At 37.9% G+C, this 17,794-nt stretch overlaps 6 protein-coding genes across 6 annotated transcripts; 1 reads left to right on the top strand and 5 right to left on the bottom strand.

The window, feature by feature from the left end:
* Positions 1–294: 294 nt before the first annotated feature.
* Positions 295–4,140, bottom strand: L201_002934 (uncharacterized protein; the record flags this gene model as incomplete). Its single annotated transcript, XM_066218697.1, has 18 exons — positions 295–410; positions 473–548; positions 644–689; positions 748–842; positions 917–1,007; positions 1,077–1,207; positions 1,280–1,429; positions 1,528–1,980; positions 2,038–2,230; positions 2,289–2,343; positions 2,398–2,452; positions 2,517–2,750; positions 2,811–2,840; positions 2,918–3,028; positions 3,097–3,226; positions 3,310–3,422; positions 3,500–3,672; positions 3,753–4,140. 18 exons carry the CDS (start codon positions 4,138–4,140, stop codon positions 295–297), a joined length of 2,640 nt encoding a protein of 879 aa, XP_066074794.1.
* Positions 4,141–4,482: 342 nt separating this feature from the next.
* Positions 4,483–6,291, bottom strand: L201_002933 (uncharacterized protein; the record flags this gene model as incomplete). The annotated part of the gene is made up of 4 exons (XM_066218696.1): positions 4,483–5,174; positions 5,252–5,417; positions 5,482–5,741; positions 5,850–6,291. The coding sequence occupies 4 exons, from the start codon at positions 6,289–6,291 to the stop codon at positions 4,483–4,485; spliced, it is 1,560 nt and encodes a 519-aa protein (XP_066074793.1).
* Positions 6,292–6,997: 706 nt separating this feature from the next.
* On the bottom strand, positions 6,998–10,017 carry L201_002932 (uncharacterized protein; the record flags this gene model as incomplete). The annotated part of the gene is made up of 5 exons (XM_066218695.1): positions 6,998–7,952; positions 8,009–8,136; positions 8,199–8,433; positions 8,492–8,599; positions 8,738–10,017. 5 exons carry the CDS (start codon positions 10,015–10,017, stop codon positions 6,998–7,000), a joined length of 2,706 nt encoding a protein of 901 aa, XP_066074792.1.
* A 1,301-nt stretch (positions 10,018–11,318) lies between these two features.
* On the bottom strand, positions 11,319–13,707 carry L201_002931 (uncharacterized protein; the record flags this gene model as incomplete). Its single annotated transcript, XM_066218694.1, has 10 exons — positions 11,319–11,437; positions 11,511–11,715; positions 11,780–11,892; positions 11,949–11,961; positions 12,034–12,154; positions 12,294–12,581; positions 12,670–12,782; positions 12,859–12,936; positions 13,015–13,317; positions 13,390–13,707. The coding sequence occupies 10 exons, from the start codon at positions 13,705–13,707 to the stop codon at positions 11,319–11,321; spliced, it is 1,671 nt and encodes a 556-aa protein (XP_066074791.1).
* An 805-nt stretch (positions 13,708–14,512) lies between these two features.
* On the bottom strand, positions 14,513–15,562 carry L201_002930 (uncharacterized protein; the record flags this gene model as incomplete). Its single annotated transcript, XM_066218693.1, has 4 exons — positions 14,513–14,689; positions 14,850–15,134; positions 15,264–15,372; positions 15,438–15,562. The coding sequence occupies 4 exons, from the start codon at positions 15,560–15,562 to the stop codon at positions 14,513–14,515; spliced, it is 696 nt and encodes a 231-aa protein (XP_066074790.1).
* A 303-nt stretch (positions 15,563–15,865) lies between these two features.
* On the top strand, positions 15,866–17,622 carry L201_002929 (uncharacterized protein; the record flags this gene model as incomplete). The annotated part of the gene is made up of 8 exons (XM_066218692.1): positions 15,866–15,883; positions 15,956–16,003; positions 16,069–16,253; positions 16,307–16,462; positions 16,538–16,549; positions 16,634–16,904; positions 16,980–17,129; positions 17,197–17,622. 8 exons carry the CDS (start codon positions 15,866–15,868, stop codon positions 17,620–17,622), a joined length of 1,266 nt encoding a protein of 421 aa, XP_066074789.1.
* Positions 17,623–17,794: the final 172 nt, after the last annotated feature.

The raw sequence follows: 17,794 nt of genomic DNA, 5'->3' as shown, positions 1-17,794 counted from the left end.
GATACCTGGACAATTATAAACTGTATATATCCCCCCCAATTTTTCATTCATGACGACTTCAAATCATATATATATAACATACATGCTTTTGTAACGATCGTTTGACGAAATACAATGCAAGGTATGACGAATAATGACGAAGAGAAGCACTATATTTACTTAATTTTGATATATGTCGACAAGAATCCATGATTGCATATATAGAGCATACTTTTCATCCTGTAGAAAAAGTGATTCGATACGAAGTATAGGCAAGAATGATTTAGCGCAAACCAAGCATTGCAAAAACGCAATTTACATCAAAGCGGACATTTTGATGCTTTTTCTAACTGCACTACTTGACCCTTCATTAAATTTATACAAGGCCTTGAATTTCTTGACAGGAGGTTCAGGAGGTGCAGGTGATATACCTATTCAAAATCAAGTTAGTTAAATCTGGTGAATCCAGATTTGTGTATAAATTGCAACTTACTCCCATCTTCTCTGGATTCCGTTCCTAATAATGGTATACTAGTAGATTTGGTTCTTCCAAAGAAATCGGTTGCAGGCTAAATTGACGATTATATGCATATCGTTAGCATGGATATTTACTCTGTTGATTGTCGAGGCTTGTACTGAAATGTAATTAAATGGTATGACTTACAGGTTCAGCCTTATCAATAGTCTTTTTGCCTAAACCAGCATTTCCCCTATTTAAGAAAGCACATTTAGTTGTTTCATTATGTAAAAGATGGTAAGATAACTTACTTGAGTCCGTAAGCTTTTGCAAATCCATCTGAGTGTGTGGTACCATCACCATCAACACCGGATGCACCTCTTCTCCTGGCAATTTCAGCGTCCATCTGGAAAGAATAATGTCAAATCAGTCATATGTTCTCTTCATGTATTCATGCAGATATCCCAGAATTTGACCTACCGCCTGAGCAATCAATTGCCGAACAGCAAATCTTGATGCGGCGATATCGTCTGCTCGTTTACCTTCATAATGTACAAACACATCTATCGGACTAGTTGCAGATTACATAGAGTCAGCAAGATAGACTTCACAGTAAGGGAGCTTGAAACTTCACACTCACGGTTCTAATCTCATCATGGGCTGTCCATTCTCAGCTTTTTCCAACCAGAATTTCAATCCTAACGGAATCAACAATTCAACTAATCTATCCAAAACCGCTCTTTCGGCAGGTTTGACAATATTCGCATTTACCTAACGACGTTAAGATGAATCAGTAAAAAAGAATTATCGAGGTTCACGCGATACATGGTGAATTGGACTCACAGGCTTAAGGGGAGGAGAAATAATTCTCATCAACAGAGGTATGAACTCTGTCAAAGTCGTTGTCGTCGAGAATAGCGAACGTAATATAGGTGGGAGAAGGTTTTTCAGCGAAGTTGAGATCTCTTCATTTGCTATTCTAGCTTGATATGCCTGTTTATAGCAAGTTGAATCATCAGTAAATTTGTTGACCAATAGAAGAATTCAATGAAGTGAATTCTGGCAAGAAAAGGAAAAAGCAATTGACTTACTTCATAATCTGATTTAGGCCATTCAGTAGGTTTTGAGTTATTTGCTGGGGCCGCTAAGAGGGAATACCATGGGGTGATAGCATAGGGGAGATAAGACATCAAATCATATTCTTGTGATTCTGAGACTCTTGAAGATAATTTATCATAATAACCTAACCAATCGTGAACTTTACATAAATTACCTAAAGAAGCATCTATTGGTTTTACATTTGGATAATGTTCAAATAAACCTTGAATGATTTTATCATATTCACCATTCGATTGAATAGCAAACGATATTCTATCAACATATCTTCCATCATCTATACCAATTGCTTTTCGTCTTTGTTTAGCTGCTAAAGGTATAAATATAGTATTCCATACCGGTTGTAAGTTGGTTCCTGAATCTTTCATTCCAACTGATGATGACCTTATCGCTTCATCTGTTACCGATGATGATTTGGATTTGATAAACTATATGCTCATCATTAGCTTTGCGCGCTAAGGCGAGGTCGTAGAAGGCTAGCATACCTGTAATGTATTAAGACAACTTCTTACATCTCCACTTGTCACGTCCACTAGCGTTGTAAGTACCCTCAAATCTGCTGTCAGAGTTTCTCGCTCGCAAATTTCTCTTAATCGCTTCACCAGAAACTGAGCTTGAGGTTTTCTAAATCGAATAATTCGAGCAAATGGTCGAAGAGGACGTAGTGTGGGAGCGTATCTGTTTGGCATAAATAGTTAGCTTCCGACTCGGTATGTTCTTCGAGTGCACAACTGACAGGTCATTGCATATACATATTATCGGTCGACGAAGAGGTCTAGCAGGAGTATTGCCTACAGAATCTAATCAGTGTTGCCTAGCGTATTTGGTGATATCCTAAAACATACTTTTCTTTCGTGCTGGGACGTCTTGTATCAATTTGAGCAGACTCCTAATGAAACTCTGCAATGTACGTCAACGATCTCTTTCAGTCAAGATCAAACTTGCGGAAACCTAGTCAACTCACTGCATCACCTCCACCACTAGCACCGTCAATCTCATCAATAACCACACAAGTAGGTTTACCCTCACTTGCTAAACCCGTTCCTGCATCTATAGCATTTTTAATTCTCGTGGAAACAGTCGCAGCGGATCGATCATCTGAAGCATTAATTTCCAATGTTCTGTATCCGGCATGTTTAGCTACTATATGAGCTAAAGTTGTTTTACCATATCCTGGTGGTCCTGATAACAACAATATCTAGTGTAAATCGTTAGCTCATGAAATTGCGCATCCCATGGCCGCGCATAGCAAACTCACTCTTTCTCTCGGTCTTCCAAGTGGATCAACCTAATTGCAGCGCGGAAATCAATTTGTAAGCTGATAGCCGAGTGGAATGCGAATGCACAAATCAATGATCAGCTTACTACAAAATTCTCGTCATCACCCTCCATCTTTCTCTTCTTCCCCTGTAAAATTCTCTTGAAGACACATTTATCCCATGCTTTCAACCAATTCATTACTTCCCGATGTACACGCTAGCGAATCAAGCGTCAGCTTTGTTGCCTTGATTAGGGGATAGTTATGCTGGGTATAATATACTGACATCTTCTCCTAGCAGATCCGTAAATTGTTTTGGCCTATACTTGTCTACCCACATCACTGTACTTTTCTTGACCAACATCAAACCATTTCTTTCGGCCTGTCGACGCTCTTCATCATATTTCTGCTGGAGTCTGTAAATACCAATCAGCTACTGTGATAGCTGAAAGCAAGACCTAACTGCTAGCTAAATAGTACAGATACAAGACCAACTTACTTGATTGCTTGTTGTTGTGATTTCAATTCATCCACCTGTGCTAACAATATATGTAAAGGTACACTCAACAAATCACTTGCATCAAGTTTAGAATTTTTAGAATTCGGATGAATCTATCGGTTAAATCTTAGCTTTCCCCTCCTTGGCAATTTGTTGGAAACGGTAGATTGGATCAAAATAGTAAACTTACTGGAGCTTGAGCAGGTTTAGGTTTATTCCTCCTTTTAAACGTTATCATTTTACCTTGCATAGTTTCCGCTCTTAACGAAGGTAAGGTACAGATATTAAAATGAGATTCAAATATTGGTAAAGGCGCCAAATCAGTTTCGTTTTCAGGAGGGGGCGTTAAAGCTATTCGAGAAGCTATGGTTTCCAAATGATCATATTAGTGTTACATATCGGTCGACGCTAAGTATCATAATGTGATTCATGGGCCAACTTACATGAAGCAATAGGTTGATCGGACTCTTTTGATAAGAAGGGATTGGCAATTGAGGTAGGCTGACTTCTATGGACGTTCATTGAGCTGGTTTTAGTGTAAGTTGTCGAAGTCTTTTCTAACGAATCCATGTCTCTTTCAAATTCCATTAAAGCCAATTCATCTTCATCATAATCCGGTTCTTCTTCAAAATCGGGCGGAGGGGTATCTAATCTTATCCTTCCAGGGCCCTTTACAGGTCCAGCCTGAAAAGTCTTCTCAACGTCGATGTTTGTTGAGAGCTCTTTGAGGACTTCATCGCCTTTATTGGCGGAAGGTGGTTCTTGAGGGAAATCAAAGTTGAATATATCGGTTGGTTCGAAAAGTGGTTTCGAAACCGTTGAATCAGACATAATGACAGTCGTACAGCTTGCTTTCTAGAAGAAGTGATGAAGCTGAAGAGAAAGTTAGGACTATAAAGATAGGGCAAACGCTGATATGGTGATTAGTATGTTAAAAAGTAATGTTGAATTTGGCGAAAATGCTTTTGTTGAATTGCTTTTACGCGACGCGTTCGAGCCATTTAAATATCATTACGTAATTTCTTATCGGCGCAAAATGCAGATATGGTAAACTTGGGTTGAGAGGTATGAGTATAGCAGTGTATAGCAGTATATATATGTATATATATGTATATATAGGTAAGTCGGATTGACAACATTGCTATGAATCAACATGCATACTCTACAAGCATATTAGAATTCGTACAAATCTGGTCTATCATGTCTTAGTTGAACCCTTGGAGCTTTATTCTGACTCCTTCCATTGTCATGTGAATGATCATGTCCATGTTCATGATGACTATGGTCATGGTCATGATCATGTTGATGAGTTTGATTTGATTGTTTACCTTCATCAGTTGAAACATTAATTACCATTTCTTCTTCACCGCCAAATCGAACTCTTGCTCTTGGTTTCTTAGGTTTATCTGTGGCTTGTAAATCTGGTCCTTTAGGTTTCTCTACACCTTGATCATCTATTTGTTGTGTTTGCGTTATTGAATTATCGACATCATTCTTTGCATTTGATACTGTAGGAGAATTTACTTTTTCTATACCTTCATTAGCTGATGATATAGGTGTAGTTGATGTTGAAATACTCGTCTGTGTACCTGATAAAGCAGAAGTTATATCGGGTGGACCAGTTGATCTTTCACCTACACCACCTTCAACACCTAAATGTACAGTTTCAATTACGAATTTCTTTCTTTTCAATCTAAATCCTAAATTATTTTCACCTGCTCCTCCTCCACCATCAGAACTTTGTGATACACCCAAGAGAGTAGAATGTTTTAATGTTGAGGGTAATAATGTATGTGAAGTTGGATAAGAATGTAATGTGATTAAACCATGTGTAGTTGGGAATAAAGGTGGAAGTGTTGGATCGTCTAGGATGATATTGGTTTCAGCATAAGAAATCCAGTAAACCTGGATAGAAAGCTTGAAAACTGTTGTTCGTACTGACCTGCAAAACCTTTCAGTTCGACACAAGCATCGACAGACCAACTTAATTTCCTTATGAAAGTCTCCTTATTTGGTCCTGTTATCAAATGAGGTGGTATAGTGATTAAAGCTGAGATTGATTTTGTCCGTATGATAGATTTCAAAGAATGTATGAACCGATGAATTTGCTAGTTGGGTAAGTAAAATCAGTATCAACAGCACATATGAAAGTTGAATTAAGGCAGTGCTTACTTCTACAGAAACATCATCACCCCAATCCAAACCACCTAATTCATTTACAGTAATTCTACCTGCTCTTTTTGGATCTGCTTTTTGTACTCTCTCATAAATACCTTGAATTGTTGAATCAAATATACTTAAAGGTGAAGTACTACTTTCAGAAGCTAATTGTGAATCTGATAAATTTATATATAATTGTTGACCTGTTTTATATATTGATGTTAAAACTTCTGGAGGGATTTGGTTCATCAATGACAAATTAGATCCGTTTCCTACCCATAAATAAAAATGCAAATTTGATAATTAGCTATAAATACTTCTTGATCGATTGCAGTACATTGTAGACTTGAATTTAGATTTATTTTAAAAGCACAACTTACCTCCTACAGTAGTTTTAAATTTTGCCATTTTCTCATACCTCCAAGCGATCTTCTTAGCTTCATTATTATTTATGCTATCATCTTCAGCTTCATTTTCAGATTGTGATTCTTCTGCATCTCCTTTCCAATTTTTTTCAGTCCACATACAACCTTTAATTAAATCATCATTTGATTCTTTATCTGAACCAATTAATAAATTTGATTGACCTGAAATCAAACCTTGTGAAATCCAATATCTTTCAATTAATTTTGACCAATTTGATTGTGTATCAGGTGTTAATACAATCCATATATTACCTAAAGGTATACCACCACCTAATAAATCATCTAAACTTGGTAATCCACTTGGAAGTAAATTTAAAGAACTCAAAGAAGGTGATGGATGTGTTCCTGCTGGAGGTGGTAGAGTAGTTGAAGGTACTCTTCTTGTAAATGATGGCATCTTTGTTGTGAAACACCAGTCAAGCGTTACGATGAGAGAAGAGCAAAATGCCAGCGAAAATTCCCTCTCTTAAAAAAGGCTTATACTGAATTGACTGTGATCAATAGGGTGAGTGTTACGCTTGATTTCGTTGATTCTGAAAATGAAAAGCAGCACGATAAGGCTTAGGCATATGAAATTGAACAAGATCAGCAAACTTGAAAACTGAGTCTGAACAAAAAATCAATGTTCGAATGCAATGATGCAGAAATCTCGGGAATTTTCAGTAGGCAAAGTGGAGGTCATTCGAACATCTCAAAGAAGCACTCTTTCGACACTGAATAGCCAGGTCTTGCATATTATGGCATGGCTGTCTGAATGCAGAGTTATTTAATGCTCGAATGCATTGGGATACAGACATTGCAAAGAGAGCAAAGGATCATAATCGTGCATATTCTGATCCACAAAAGGGACTAATCATAATCGTTTTTCATAACTATCGATTCAAGTAGGATCCCGAATCATACTAAAATCCAAAGAAGGAAGAAAGGATGAAACAGGTCGTATAAAAAAGGAAGAAACCTTGAAGAATAACAATAGAATACACTTTGAATGAGAAATTAAAATTTTTACTATAGGAAGGAAGACACAATACACATTCCTTTTTTATGACCTTCCCATATATTCATTCCGCTAATGCTATAACACAACAATTCATTCAATCTCTTTAATGTCCGACATCGCTTTTCCTCCTCCAATTATCATTATCCCAATTTCTTTGACTTTGCTGATTATCATTTTCCGATTCTAGTTCAGTCTCATGATCAAGATCATTATCGTTATAAGTTGTTGAACTTTCGCCTTCTGTATCAGCTTCTAACAAGAAAGAATCAACTTCATCCATTGTTTTATCGTTTCTTTTTGTACTAGACATTTGATATGTATCATTTCTTTCATTTTCAGATTGTTCATTGTATGGTGGAGGAGCAGTTCTATCTCTTCTTGATCTTCTTAGAGGTAATTGACTTGCTTCAGAAGCTGTTCTACCTCTTCTTCTAGTTTGGTCAGGTTGAAATAATGCTGGAACAAAATATAATAATCCTGTTCTACCTCTTCTATTCGTCCTTCTATCTCTTTCTCTTTCATTCCCATATAATAAGGTAGCAGGTGCAGCTAAAATCAAATTACCTGCACGTTTAAATACAGATGCTATATCGTTAGGTAATTGATGTGGTAAGTTACCTAAATCAAATGTTGTTGAAGGTGACATAGGTCCACTTGATCCTGTACTTGTAGGTGTACTTGCTCCAGATCTATTTCCACCACCACCATTATTAGAAGTTGAAGTTGTGGTAGGTAAAATCGATAATAATTGATATTGTTGGCCATTTGCTGCTTTCCTTTTAAGCCAGATCAAACGTATCACCGCTAATATGACAACCACTAACCCAACCCACATCAATTTCTTACCCCATACACCTAAAAATGTGATAAATCCTGCATCATCTGAATGCCAGGAAGAGCCGTAGAAGTGGGAGAAGAATGAATGAGGTACCGTCGAGATAGGCGCATTTTTACCATATAAGGATTTGGGAAGAATTCGGACTTCTGCTCGAGGATGAGTTTCGGTCAAGGGGTGTGCGGAGGAGTACAACGCATATTGAGCAGACAAGAACATGGGTCTAAAGTCTAAACGTCAGCACACGTGGCGGAGTCATTCACTGGACACCAAACTCACCCAGTGGAGAACATGACGGTTGGATAATTTGACAAGTATTGGTGATTGAAGGTAGAAAGACCATGAACTGTATCATCCATGAAAGCTGATCCTTTTGACGAGAAGATGAGATCATTGGAAACGCCAACCTAGATACGTTCCAAGCAGTCAGCGATGACGTTTCCTTGTCCACCACCTCTTCTGCACTTACAGGTTTGGTAATAGGTAAAATGACCTCCCAATCACCTTGTAACAGAGGATCTAATCTTCTTCTACAACCAATGTCTAAATCCATGTAAACACCACCGAAATGATGTAAGATGAAATATCTTATTGAATCGGCTCGTTGAATTGGGTATTCGTACGTGTCGAACATGTGCAAATGAGCTGGGTAATGTGTTGCAATGAATTCTCGAGATACATCGTCGGTCCACAACATGTACTCGCTGTTGAACAAACCAAGATCAGGTCCGGACATATTTACGGAATATGTATGGTACTCACTAATCAGGCATACCTTCTCTACATTCTTTCCATGCTTTTCGCCACTTTTCAGGTAAAACATCAGTTTTCCAAGTTTGATGGATTAAACGAGGAATTGTCTCTCCAGGCCTACGTAGTCAATTGGTGATCGTGTAATAGTCAGCTGAATCATTCTTTAAGGTTAAGACTAAAAAGATAGATAAGATAAGGATTTTACGAGATGTGGATAAGAGATTATATGGTCATCCATATGTGAATCAAACTTACCTGTTTGTGACGTTGAATAACCTATCCCAAGTCTTAGTATCTTGCACTTTACCATTCCAATCTTTTCTCATCCAATATCCCCCTGAGCCCTCACCGTCTATTCCCCATTCCCCACTATTGTTTTCTGCATTGACATCTAGTTGTAACTCGTTTTCGCTTGCTGCTTCTGTATGTTCTACTTCGACTGAATCATCGTATGCAGGTGATTCCTCAGCATCTTCCTCAGCATCAAGTTCCTCCATTTCTTCTTCTAATTCTTTCCATGATTCTGGTAAAGTATCAGTTCCTAATACACCAATTGCCTCTATTGGTTCTGATCCTCCATCTTCTCCATTTTGACCTACATCATTTTCCCCAACTTCAAGTAATATATTTTCTGTGACATCTCTCCATTCCTTTCTCCGCTGATTTGAATTTCGATTTGATTTAGACTTTCTCTGTCTTTTTGTAAAATTACCATTTCCATTAAAATTTAAAGGATCCTTTAAAGGTTTTATAATATCAGTTGGTCTCCATGAAACTTCAGATTCAGTTAAATATGCCCAATTAGGTATACCTAAATAATATGAAACACTTGATAAAACTATTACAGTACCAACTAAAAATAATGATAATAAAATCAATATCGTTATAATGATTTTACGTGTTTTTGTTGATGAAGATGATGATGATTTTGATTTTATATTTATAGAATTTGTTCTTTCATTTCTTGGCATCGAACTCGTAGATATAGGCGTAACTCTAGAATATGACATTGTCCGAGATCTTCTCGGTGTAGGTGGTGATTGAATTTGTATAGTTGAATAAGGATTACTATTTATATATGAATTACCCCTATTTTGTATTGATAACGATACTCTACGTCTAGGATTTTGAGGTGTATATATGGATGATGAGGATGTTGAGGTGGATGAAGATGTTGTAGTAGGTGGAGAAGTTATATTTGATATATTGTGGCTGATCAATTCCGGCTCATTAAAACTTGTTCTAATGTTTGTTGGTGATGAAGGAGGTCTAACTAAAGATATTGAAGTAGTACGTGATCTAGTATTTGAATCTGAACTAGATAAAGGTGAACTTTGTATGAAAGGTGTATCGGATATTGACGATCTTTTATTTGGGATTGTTGTACAACTGCTACTACTACTACTGGAAGATTGTGAGGTTGAATTTTTAGATGAAGAGCGTTTTAATTGTTGTTGTTGTTGCTGTTGTTGAAAGGAATACACAGGTTGATTATGGTGATAATTACTATTATGGATAAGATTGTTATTATCCATTTAGATTAAAAGAGCGGCAAGGTATCTGAATGATATACCGTAAATCTTGTCATATGTACAGCATGTATGTGTTGAATCTTGTCTTGGTAAAAAGTGCAGTGGTAATGCGATGAAGATCTATTCTTGGTATTCAGCAGTGTATGATGAGAAACAATCTGTAAACTTTGATTGATCTTTGGTGATATGGTCAAACTGGGCCGAAAGCCGAGGTTTGTGCGTAAAGCTTTTGATCTTGGGGGGATTTTTGATGTTTTTCACAGTTTAAGTGTTTGAGTAGCGTGTTGATCAAAGCGGGGTTGTCGCACCAATGGAATGTACCTACAATAAAATCCTAAGATATGCTTTGATGGTCGATTACGAGTTTTCTTGAAAAGAGAACTGTAGTGGAAAACGTGCAAGCATATGAACACGGAGATCCAAAGGTATTCAAGGTAATTTACGGTTGTCAAGGAAGATTATTGAAGAGGAGGGTGGTGGGGGGGGGGGGGGGGGGGGGTTAATGCTGGAAAGCTCGGAACTTTGGTATGTATGTATCTAATACGGTGGTAACGCTGCTGCTATTACAGAACTTGTTGATAGATTTTCAGGGTCTTACTGAAGGCTACAGAAAGATGAAATGAAAAGGAAAACAGGGAAAAATCAATAGCTCAAAATAAAAAGGTAAAAGGAAGGAACCCGTTTCAGGTTTTCTGATAAAGCGTGAACCCCTATATGACTTTGACGGAATATCGTGCTTCGGATCACTTTGGACAAGGTATAGCGTTGTATGCATAGTCACTAGATAGCATAGCAGCACAATACCGTCTATCATACTTTACGATGATGATGGTCTCACAGTAGATAGTTCAAGCATATATTTCACTACTGATGACGCTGTACTGCTTACAGAGTTATAGTCAAGGACGCGCAGCATCGCCTCGACACAGAATTCGACCTTTTCTACCCGATTACCTAATAGGGTAATTTCCATACTGTACTAAACGTAAAAACGCCACTATGCAATGTTCGGTGCCCGTACAGTACAGCTTGACATGGAAAAAATGTCCAAAGATTAGATAAAAAAAGTACTGTACTCTCCATATTCTGCACATAGATAGATTGCACATAGATAGATAGATCTTGATTATCCCAGAGTGCTTGTCATACAGTATGTATGCCGACTATCCCGGACTTAACTTCCCAATCATACTGCACAGCGAATACACAAGAGATCTACATTTGAATATCTAGTACTTTACAAGGCATTCTTTCCTGATGCTTAACGAATTGCAAATGCGTCCCAAAATAGATAAAGGTTATATCTAATCAATAGATATTCGCCTTTGAGCCAGAACCATTTCTTGACCTTTCTCCTCGGTCTCTGTTGTATTTGATCGCCACATCCCCATTATAGATGATATCGTCCCCGGTCGAGCCAGTACTATGTGATAAGAGCGAGACTCAAGTATCGATCAGCCTCACGATGCAATCCGATATGGATATCGCACACTTACGAGCTTGTTTCAATCCTTTACCGAAATTGAGCCAAACCATTGCTCCCCAAACTGCACATGCCAACAGACTGGCAAGACTTAGCGCGTCAAAGGTGGTTAAGGATTTGGTCAAGGTACGATAAGTCGTTCCGGACTGTTGCCATATTCGGGCTAGCTTGTAGATGAAGTAGGCGCAACCAGCAACGATACCAACCATGAATGCAGCCTGGCGAGGAGATAAACGATTGTTAATGAGGAGATGAATACGATATGGGTTTAATCAAACTTACCATCATATACTTATTTTCGTATTTGGCTGCAAATCGACCAATGATAAGGAAAACGAGCATAAGGGGGAACGCTACCCAAGTGATGATGTATTCGACATCATCCGGATTTAGGACTAAAAATGTCACTCTTAGCTTATCTGCGACGTATTGAGATAACGCTTTCACTGACCTAGCCATATGAACTATAAGATTCGAAGGAATGCCATTAGCTCAACATAACGTGTATTGTGTCACCATCGAGCATTAAGACTTACTTGAATACCGAAGCCCGCACAGAAAAATGCTGAGAAATAGCATATACACTCAAAAATCTGTAATTTGGTATAATATTCTCGGATCATAAGGTCGGCACCGAGGAATCGATATCGCTGCCAACTATGAGATCAAGAAATAGAATATCAGCAAGATTTACAGTGAAAGATAAGAGGTTGGGACTAGATTCTAAGGTGATGATTCGTGTAGATTGTAGTAAAGAAGGAGAAGAGTATGGAAAAAGTAATGTTAGTATGCTTACCCGAATTCCCGCTGTAAGAAAAAGCTCAGACCACTCAATATTACACAACTAATACCGACTATAGCGATAATCAGGGCGGTCAAGACGTTCAATGGAATAGTCAACAAAGTCGTTATATCACCATCACCAGCCAATCTAGTTGCTAAATTATCACCTAAGATTTTCCTTAATTCATAAATTTGGATAATAGCATATCCTAAGAACGCGAAATTGAATGCTGTTACTGCGATAACTTGAATTGTATTTTTCGTTCGTATAGCTATGACAGCTAAAACGATTTGCCAAAGGCTAGTTGAAAACGTTAGAGTGAAAATCAGTTTTATTCCAGGTTTTGATTGAAATAGGTCAAATACATATGAGAGGCGGTCAGACTTACTGTGCTAAACCAAATATAATCAAATATATGGGTAATCGTCTTCTATTTTCCCACTCTAAATCAGTTGAATCTGATGATTCGACTTCTTCGTTGAATCGATACAGTATATTGCCCTAGAAAAAGCCCAAACTCAATAGTTAGCATATTACACTAATACGACATAATTGTGGTATTTAGACATCAATTTACCTCAATAGCGAGATTGATGATGGTCTCCGTTAGGATGGTAGCCAACAATAACTTGGTTAACAACGTTGACGGTATCATCTATTCAGATATTCAGATAGTAAGCAAGTAGGTTAGGGTGCGCTGGTATGCCTTGAAATAAGTAATATTATCTCTCACCTTCTGGAAAACGTTCTTATTACTAGTTGAACCCGATCTCGTTAAGCCTGGAGCAGGAGTTTGCGGTTCATCAAAACCTCCATGAACATTTTTTTCACTGATATCACTGAAAATTGATCTTCTATCTCTTTCTGGATATCCATCTAAATCCCTTTCTTCATCTATTGATATACCATGATCCTGATCTGAGCCTACGGGCACATTAAGTGCTTGAGTAGATGAATATGATTGAGCAGGAGATAGAGACGGCTGAGATAAAGGAGGAGAAATTGGTGGACGTAGATTATTTGATGGCAGTGGTGGCTGATGTATGTTCAAAGATCAACATTGTGATCGTAAATACATCTTAATTTTACAAAGAGGTTAGCTACTCACATAATCATGCAACTTCAGACCGCTGGATACAGTTGTTAGTCCATCTGTGGATTGTCTACCTGCTTTTGGTCGAAATGAAGTAGAGCCTGAACCTGGACCAAAGCTTGAGTTCGAGAAGTTAGGTGAAATGCCTGATGTTGAAGCGAATTCACCTTTCTCTATTATTGTTGTAGGTGAAGAAGCGGGTATTAAATCGTTATAAGCTGCTCTAGCTATAGCAGCTGAACTACTTTCTGCTTTTGGTTGATCATCTGGTTCTGATCGATCATATGTGTAATCAGCTATTGTAAAGCGGTTGTTGTCTATGTTGTTTGCCATGTTGAAAAACGTCTGGTTTATGGGATTCGATTGTTATGTATCAGTTGAAATACAGCAAGGAAACAACCGATGAAGTTGAGTAATGTAGGTAGTGCACCCTTATTCACTGCTTGCTAAGGGATGGAATGAGTGATTAAGCTGATCCTCTTTTTGAGAAGCGGATAACGGTCTCTTTGTAGGTCTGTTGGTCGAGATTGGTGCACGGTTGTCCAGCAACAGTGAAAGTCCGTGTTGTTGATTGACAATGCTGTGCAAGGTTCTTATCGGAAATGAGCGTGTGGATGGTGAAGTATCTTAACGAATACTGTAAGGCGATTCAAATCTCTGAAAAGACGAAGATGATGATTGAATTATATGTCTTTGCTCTTCATGGTTGCTGTAAGATAAGATTGAAGATATGGGAAAAAAGAGGTACTGAAGATGATGAATAGGAACATAAGAAAGTAAGGGAATTTTTCAGTATTGTCGGATGCATATTATATATTATTAAGAAACGCGGAGGAATGCATGCGCGTCAAGGCGATTGACGGTTGAGAAGATGATGGTCTCGAACATAAAAGGGACAGCAAAAGATCCCTTGCAATTTCAAAGGTATTTATCGATATTTCCATTCTTGGCATTATACCACAGAGTACTGTAACTCATAAAAATCGGAATCTTATTTTGACCATTTGACAAGAATATGCATACAGTATATAGGATGGGTACTTGATGATACACGTTGATACAACAGATCTATAAAATATAAAAACAATGTTTGAATGTACAAGATGATTTATGTTGGTGATAAGCGATGAGATTTGGGTTATCTGATAGTTGTATATCCTGAACCTTTCTTTTCAGCTACTTCATCGATCTTTTTGTCTGCGGCATTCTGTGCAGGTACTTGACCTAATTTTGACATATCCATGGTATGTGATTTTGGATCACCTTTGAATCCTACATAGAACATTGATGATCTGATTGAAGTTTCAGCTTCAGACTATTTTAAGACGAGGTGGTTAGCTTACTCATTCAGTGATTACTAGTGTCTCGGTACACTCGATCAGAAGAATGCTCTAATGGAACAATGACCAAATTATGAGAGGAAGGGATAAGGAGGATGTCTACCTTAAGAATATTAAGATAGTAACAAAACTTACAAAATACAGCGTTACACTGAAAACATTAGCTAATTTTTGAACTTTTAAACCCCATTCTTCAATATCTCTTCTACCATCAGGTAATCTTCTTGTACCATTCGGTGGAGATGATATATTAATATCCATTATAGGTGGGATAGAATCTAATTCAGAAAAATCTGGACAATTTGGTAAATTCGCATATAATCTAATTCTATTTGGTCTATGTGGATGTCCTGGCGCAGGTGGATGTAATAGTAATGTACGGAGTCTCAATGACGATATGAATGGTATATGCAGTATCAACTATGAAGGAGTCAATGCGATGTTAGCCAGTCAATCACATTGTAGTTCCATCATTCATTTTCAAGGCCAGTTTCATCAAGTTTTGACATGATTTGGCCACTTTGAGCGCATCAAAGGAAATTCACTTACATCATCATCTACACCAGATTCTACAAATTGCTCTTCGTCTAACCTATCATCCCATGTCTTGATCACTTTAGGTGCTGATGATACATCTTCCAAATTTAATCCCGTTACACTAATTAGATTTCATTTTCAGCTCCCATTCCCTATGTTGACAATTTGCCTTACATGTCAACTTACTTGTCTTTATCTATTTGTCCCCATAAATTGGTATTACTACCTTGTCCCGCTGAGACCCTTTCCAGAACTTCCGTCGTCACGTTGTTAGTGAGATCGTCAGTCGTAAGATCATCTGCACAGTTCATTCTTGTCAATCTTACTTCCTATTATGTCTTATGGGATATACACTTCTATAGTATAATGGTGAGCATCTTCAGCAAAAACAATCAAAGTAAGCAGAACAATCACCATGACGATGCGATGATGTTAGATACAACCAGTTAAGCGGCGATGACCGTCAATTCGCGATATTTTTTTTGACTTTGAAATAAATTACCGGTAACTTAAATGCTTAAATTAGCTGGAAGAGCATTAATATTATTTGATTTCTTTCTATCCATGTTATGACATTGGCCCATAGATTTATTAGTTTCATAAGATTTAGCATAATGAGTAAAGTCGATAAGGTGAGATATCATAAATCATATCAATCAAAATCAAATTAAGCAAGCATAGCTAATTGACAACCAAAAAATTAGGGAAAAGCACCAGCTCCGCCGAGCAGTAATTGGGCTAAATTACAAAAAGTGCGTTACTATATTGATCATGATTATTAGCCTTTGCATCGATACTTCGCTGATTCGAATTACAGACATTACCTGCTGAGGTACCCAAGGCCAAGGAAAGAAATCATAAGCAGAAGAAGAGTGATGCTCGTAGAGCATTCATGATTAATGAGGCTAGAGAAAATAAAAGAAATGCTTTAACCGGTGTTTCAAAATATCTCGGTAAGACTGAGTTTGCAAGAGGAAACGGACAATCTTCGTCTTCGTCAAGGTAAGCTGCTTGATACTTCTCGAGGCTTTCTTCAAAGCTTATATCATGCTTAGTACACCTTTAGCGGGACCCTCGAAAATCACTGTACCAGCTCCTTCAAAAGCTAAAGAGGATGTCTTACTCTTACCTGCACCTGATGATACACCATTAGTAGAAGAATTGAGAATGCTAGTTGCCGGTAAAGGTGTATTCAATGAATCGAAGAAAGCGTGAGTACAGCTTTTCCTTGCCAACGTGCGCAGTGAACTCGGCCAAGCTGACATTACGGACCCGTATGCATCCAGCCCCGGAAATTAGTAAGTTGGGTTTACCTGGAACCCTTTAACCATTTGTTCTTTAGCTTGAGTAGAGTTCGTCAGACTAATAGGTCATCTTTATAGCATAGCAATAGATTGCGAAATGGTTGGAACAGGCCCGAATGGATCTGAATCATGTTTAGCAAGAGTTTCCATTGTAAACTATCACGGATACATATTACTTGATACATTTGTTCAGCCTAGAGAAAAAGTAACAGATTGGAGAACTTGGATCTCAGGTGTGAGAGAATCTGATATGATTGGTGCACCAAATTTCGAACAAGTTCAAAAACAAGTTGCGGATTTATGTAAAGATAGAATAGTTATTGGTCATGCTGTTGATAATGATCTGAAAGTGAGTATATCCACCCAATCACCCTTTTCGTCTCTCTAATCCGGTTGCATCAATGCTGATGGCATCATTCTTTAGGTCTTACTCTTGAGTCATCCGAGTCCACTCATAAGGGATACACAAAAATGTAAACAGCTTCGAGAAAAAGCTAAAAATAAACATCCAGGATTGAAGAAATTGTCAGAAATGGAACTGGGTATAAGGATCCAGCAAGGATCACACAGTTCGGCAAGTCGTATTCTTGAGATGGTACACTATATCAGCGGATAGCTAATGTAGCGCTCTATGAATCCAGGTCACCGATGCACGGGCAACAATGGGATTATATCGATTACACAAAGTTGAATGGGAGAAAGAGCTATATCGTACCACCGAAGCTTATCGAGCGAAAGTGGGTAAAGGCAAGAAAGGTGAAATACCATCGTCAAATGCAAATGGGAAACGGAAACGGGATAATGATGATGATGACGATCACAAAGAAGATGGTAAGATCAGTGAGAATGAAACCGACCACATACAAAATGGAAAGAAGGGGAGAAAAGCTGTGCAACAATTTCCTGGAGGGGGAAGAAAAGGTATAAGTAGTGGATTAGGTTTAATAGTCAGGAAGAATGGTAAGAGAGTTGAGAGTGGTGGTGGACATAGAGAAGAAAAGAGAGTTACAAGATCGAGTGCATCAAATGCTAGTTCTGGTAATTGGTGGGAATCAGTTGATGAGTAATTCAAGGTCAACCATGGAGTCGTTGTCTTTAAGAAATGTATCTTGGTATATTGTTGTTACATAGTTATTATATTAGGTACTGCACAACTGTCTATAGCATGTAAACATGTTGTTTGTCCCATTGTTCATTCATACAACATTGATTTCCAGCTAATTCCAATGGGATTCGACA

Source organism: Kwoniella dendrophila, chromosome 3 (genome assembly GCF_036810415.1).
Source record: "Kwoniella dendrophila CBS 6074 chromosome 3, complete sequence".
NCBI lineage: Eukaryota > Fungi > Basidiomycota > Tremellomycetes > Tremellales > Cryptococcaceae > Kwoniella > Kwoniella dendrophila.
Note: the sequence above shows the minus strand (reverse complement) of the source record. Positions and strands in the feature narration are given on the sequence as shown.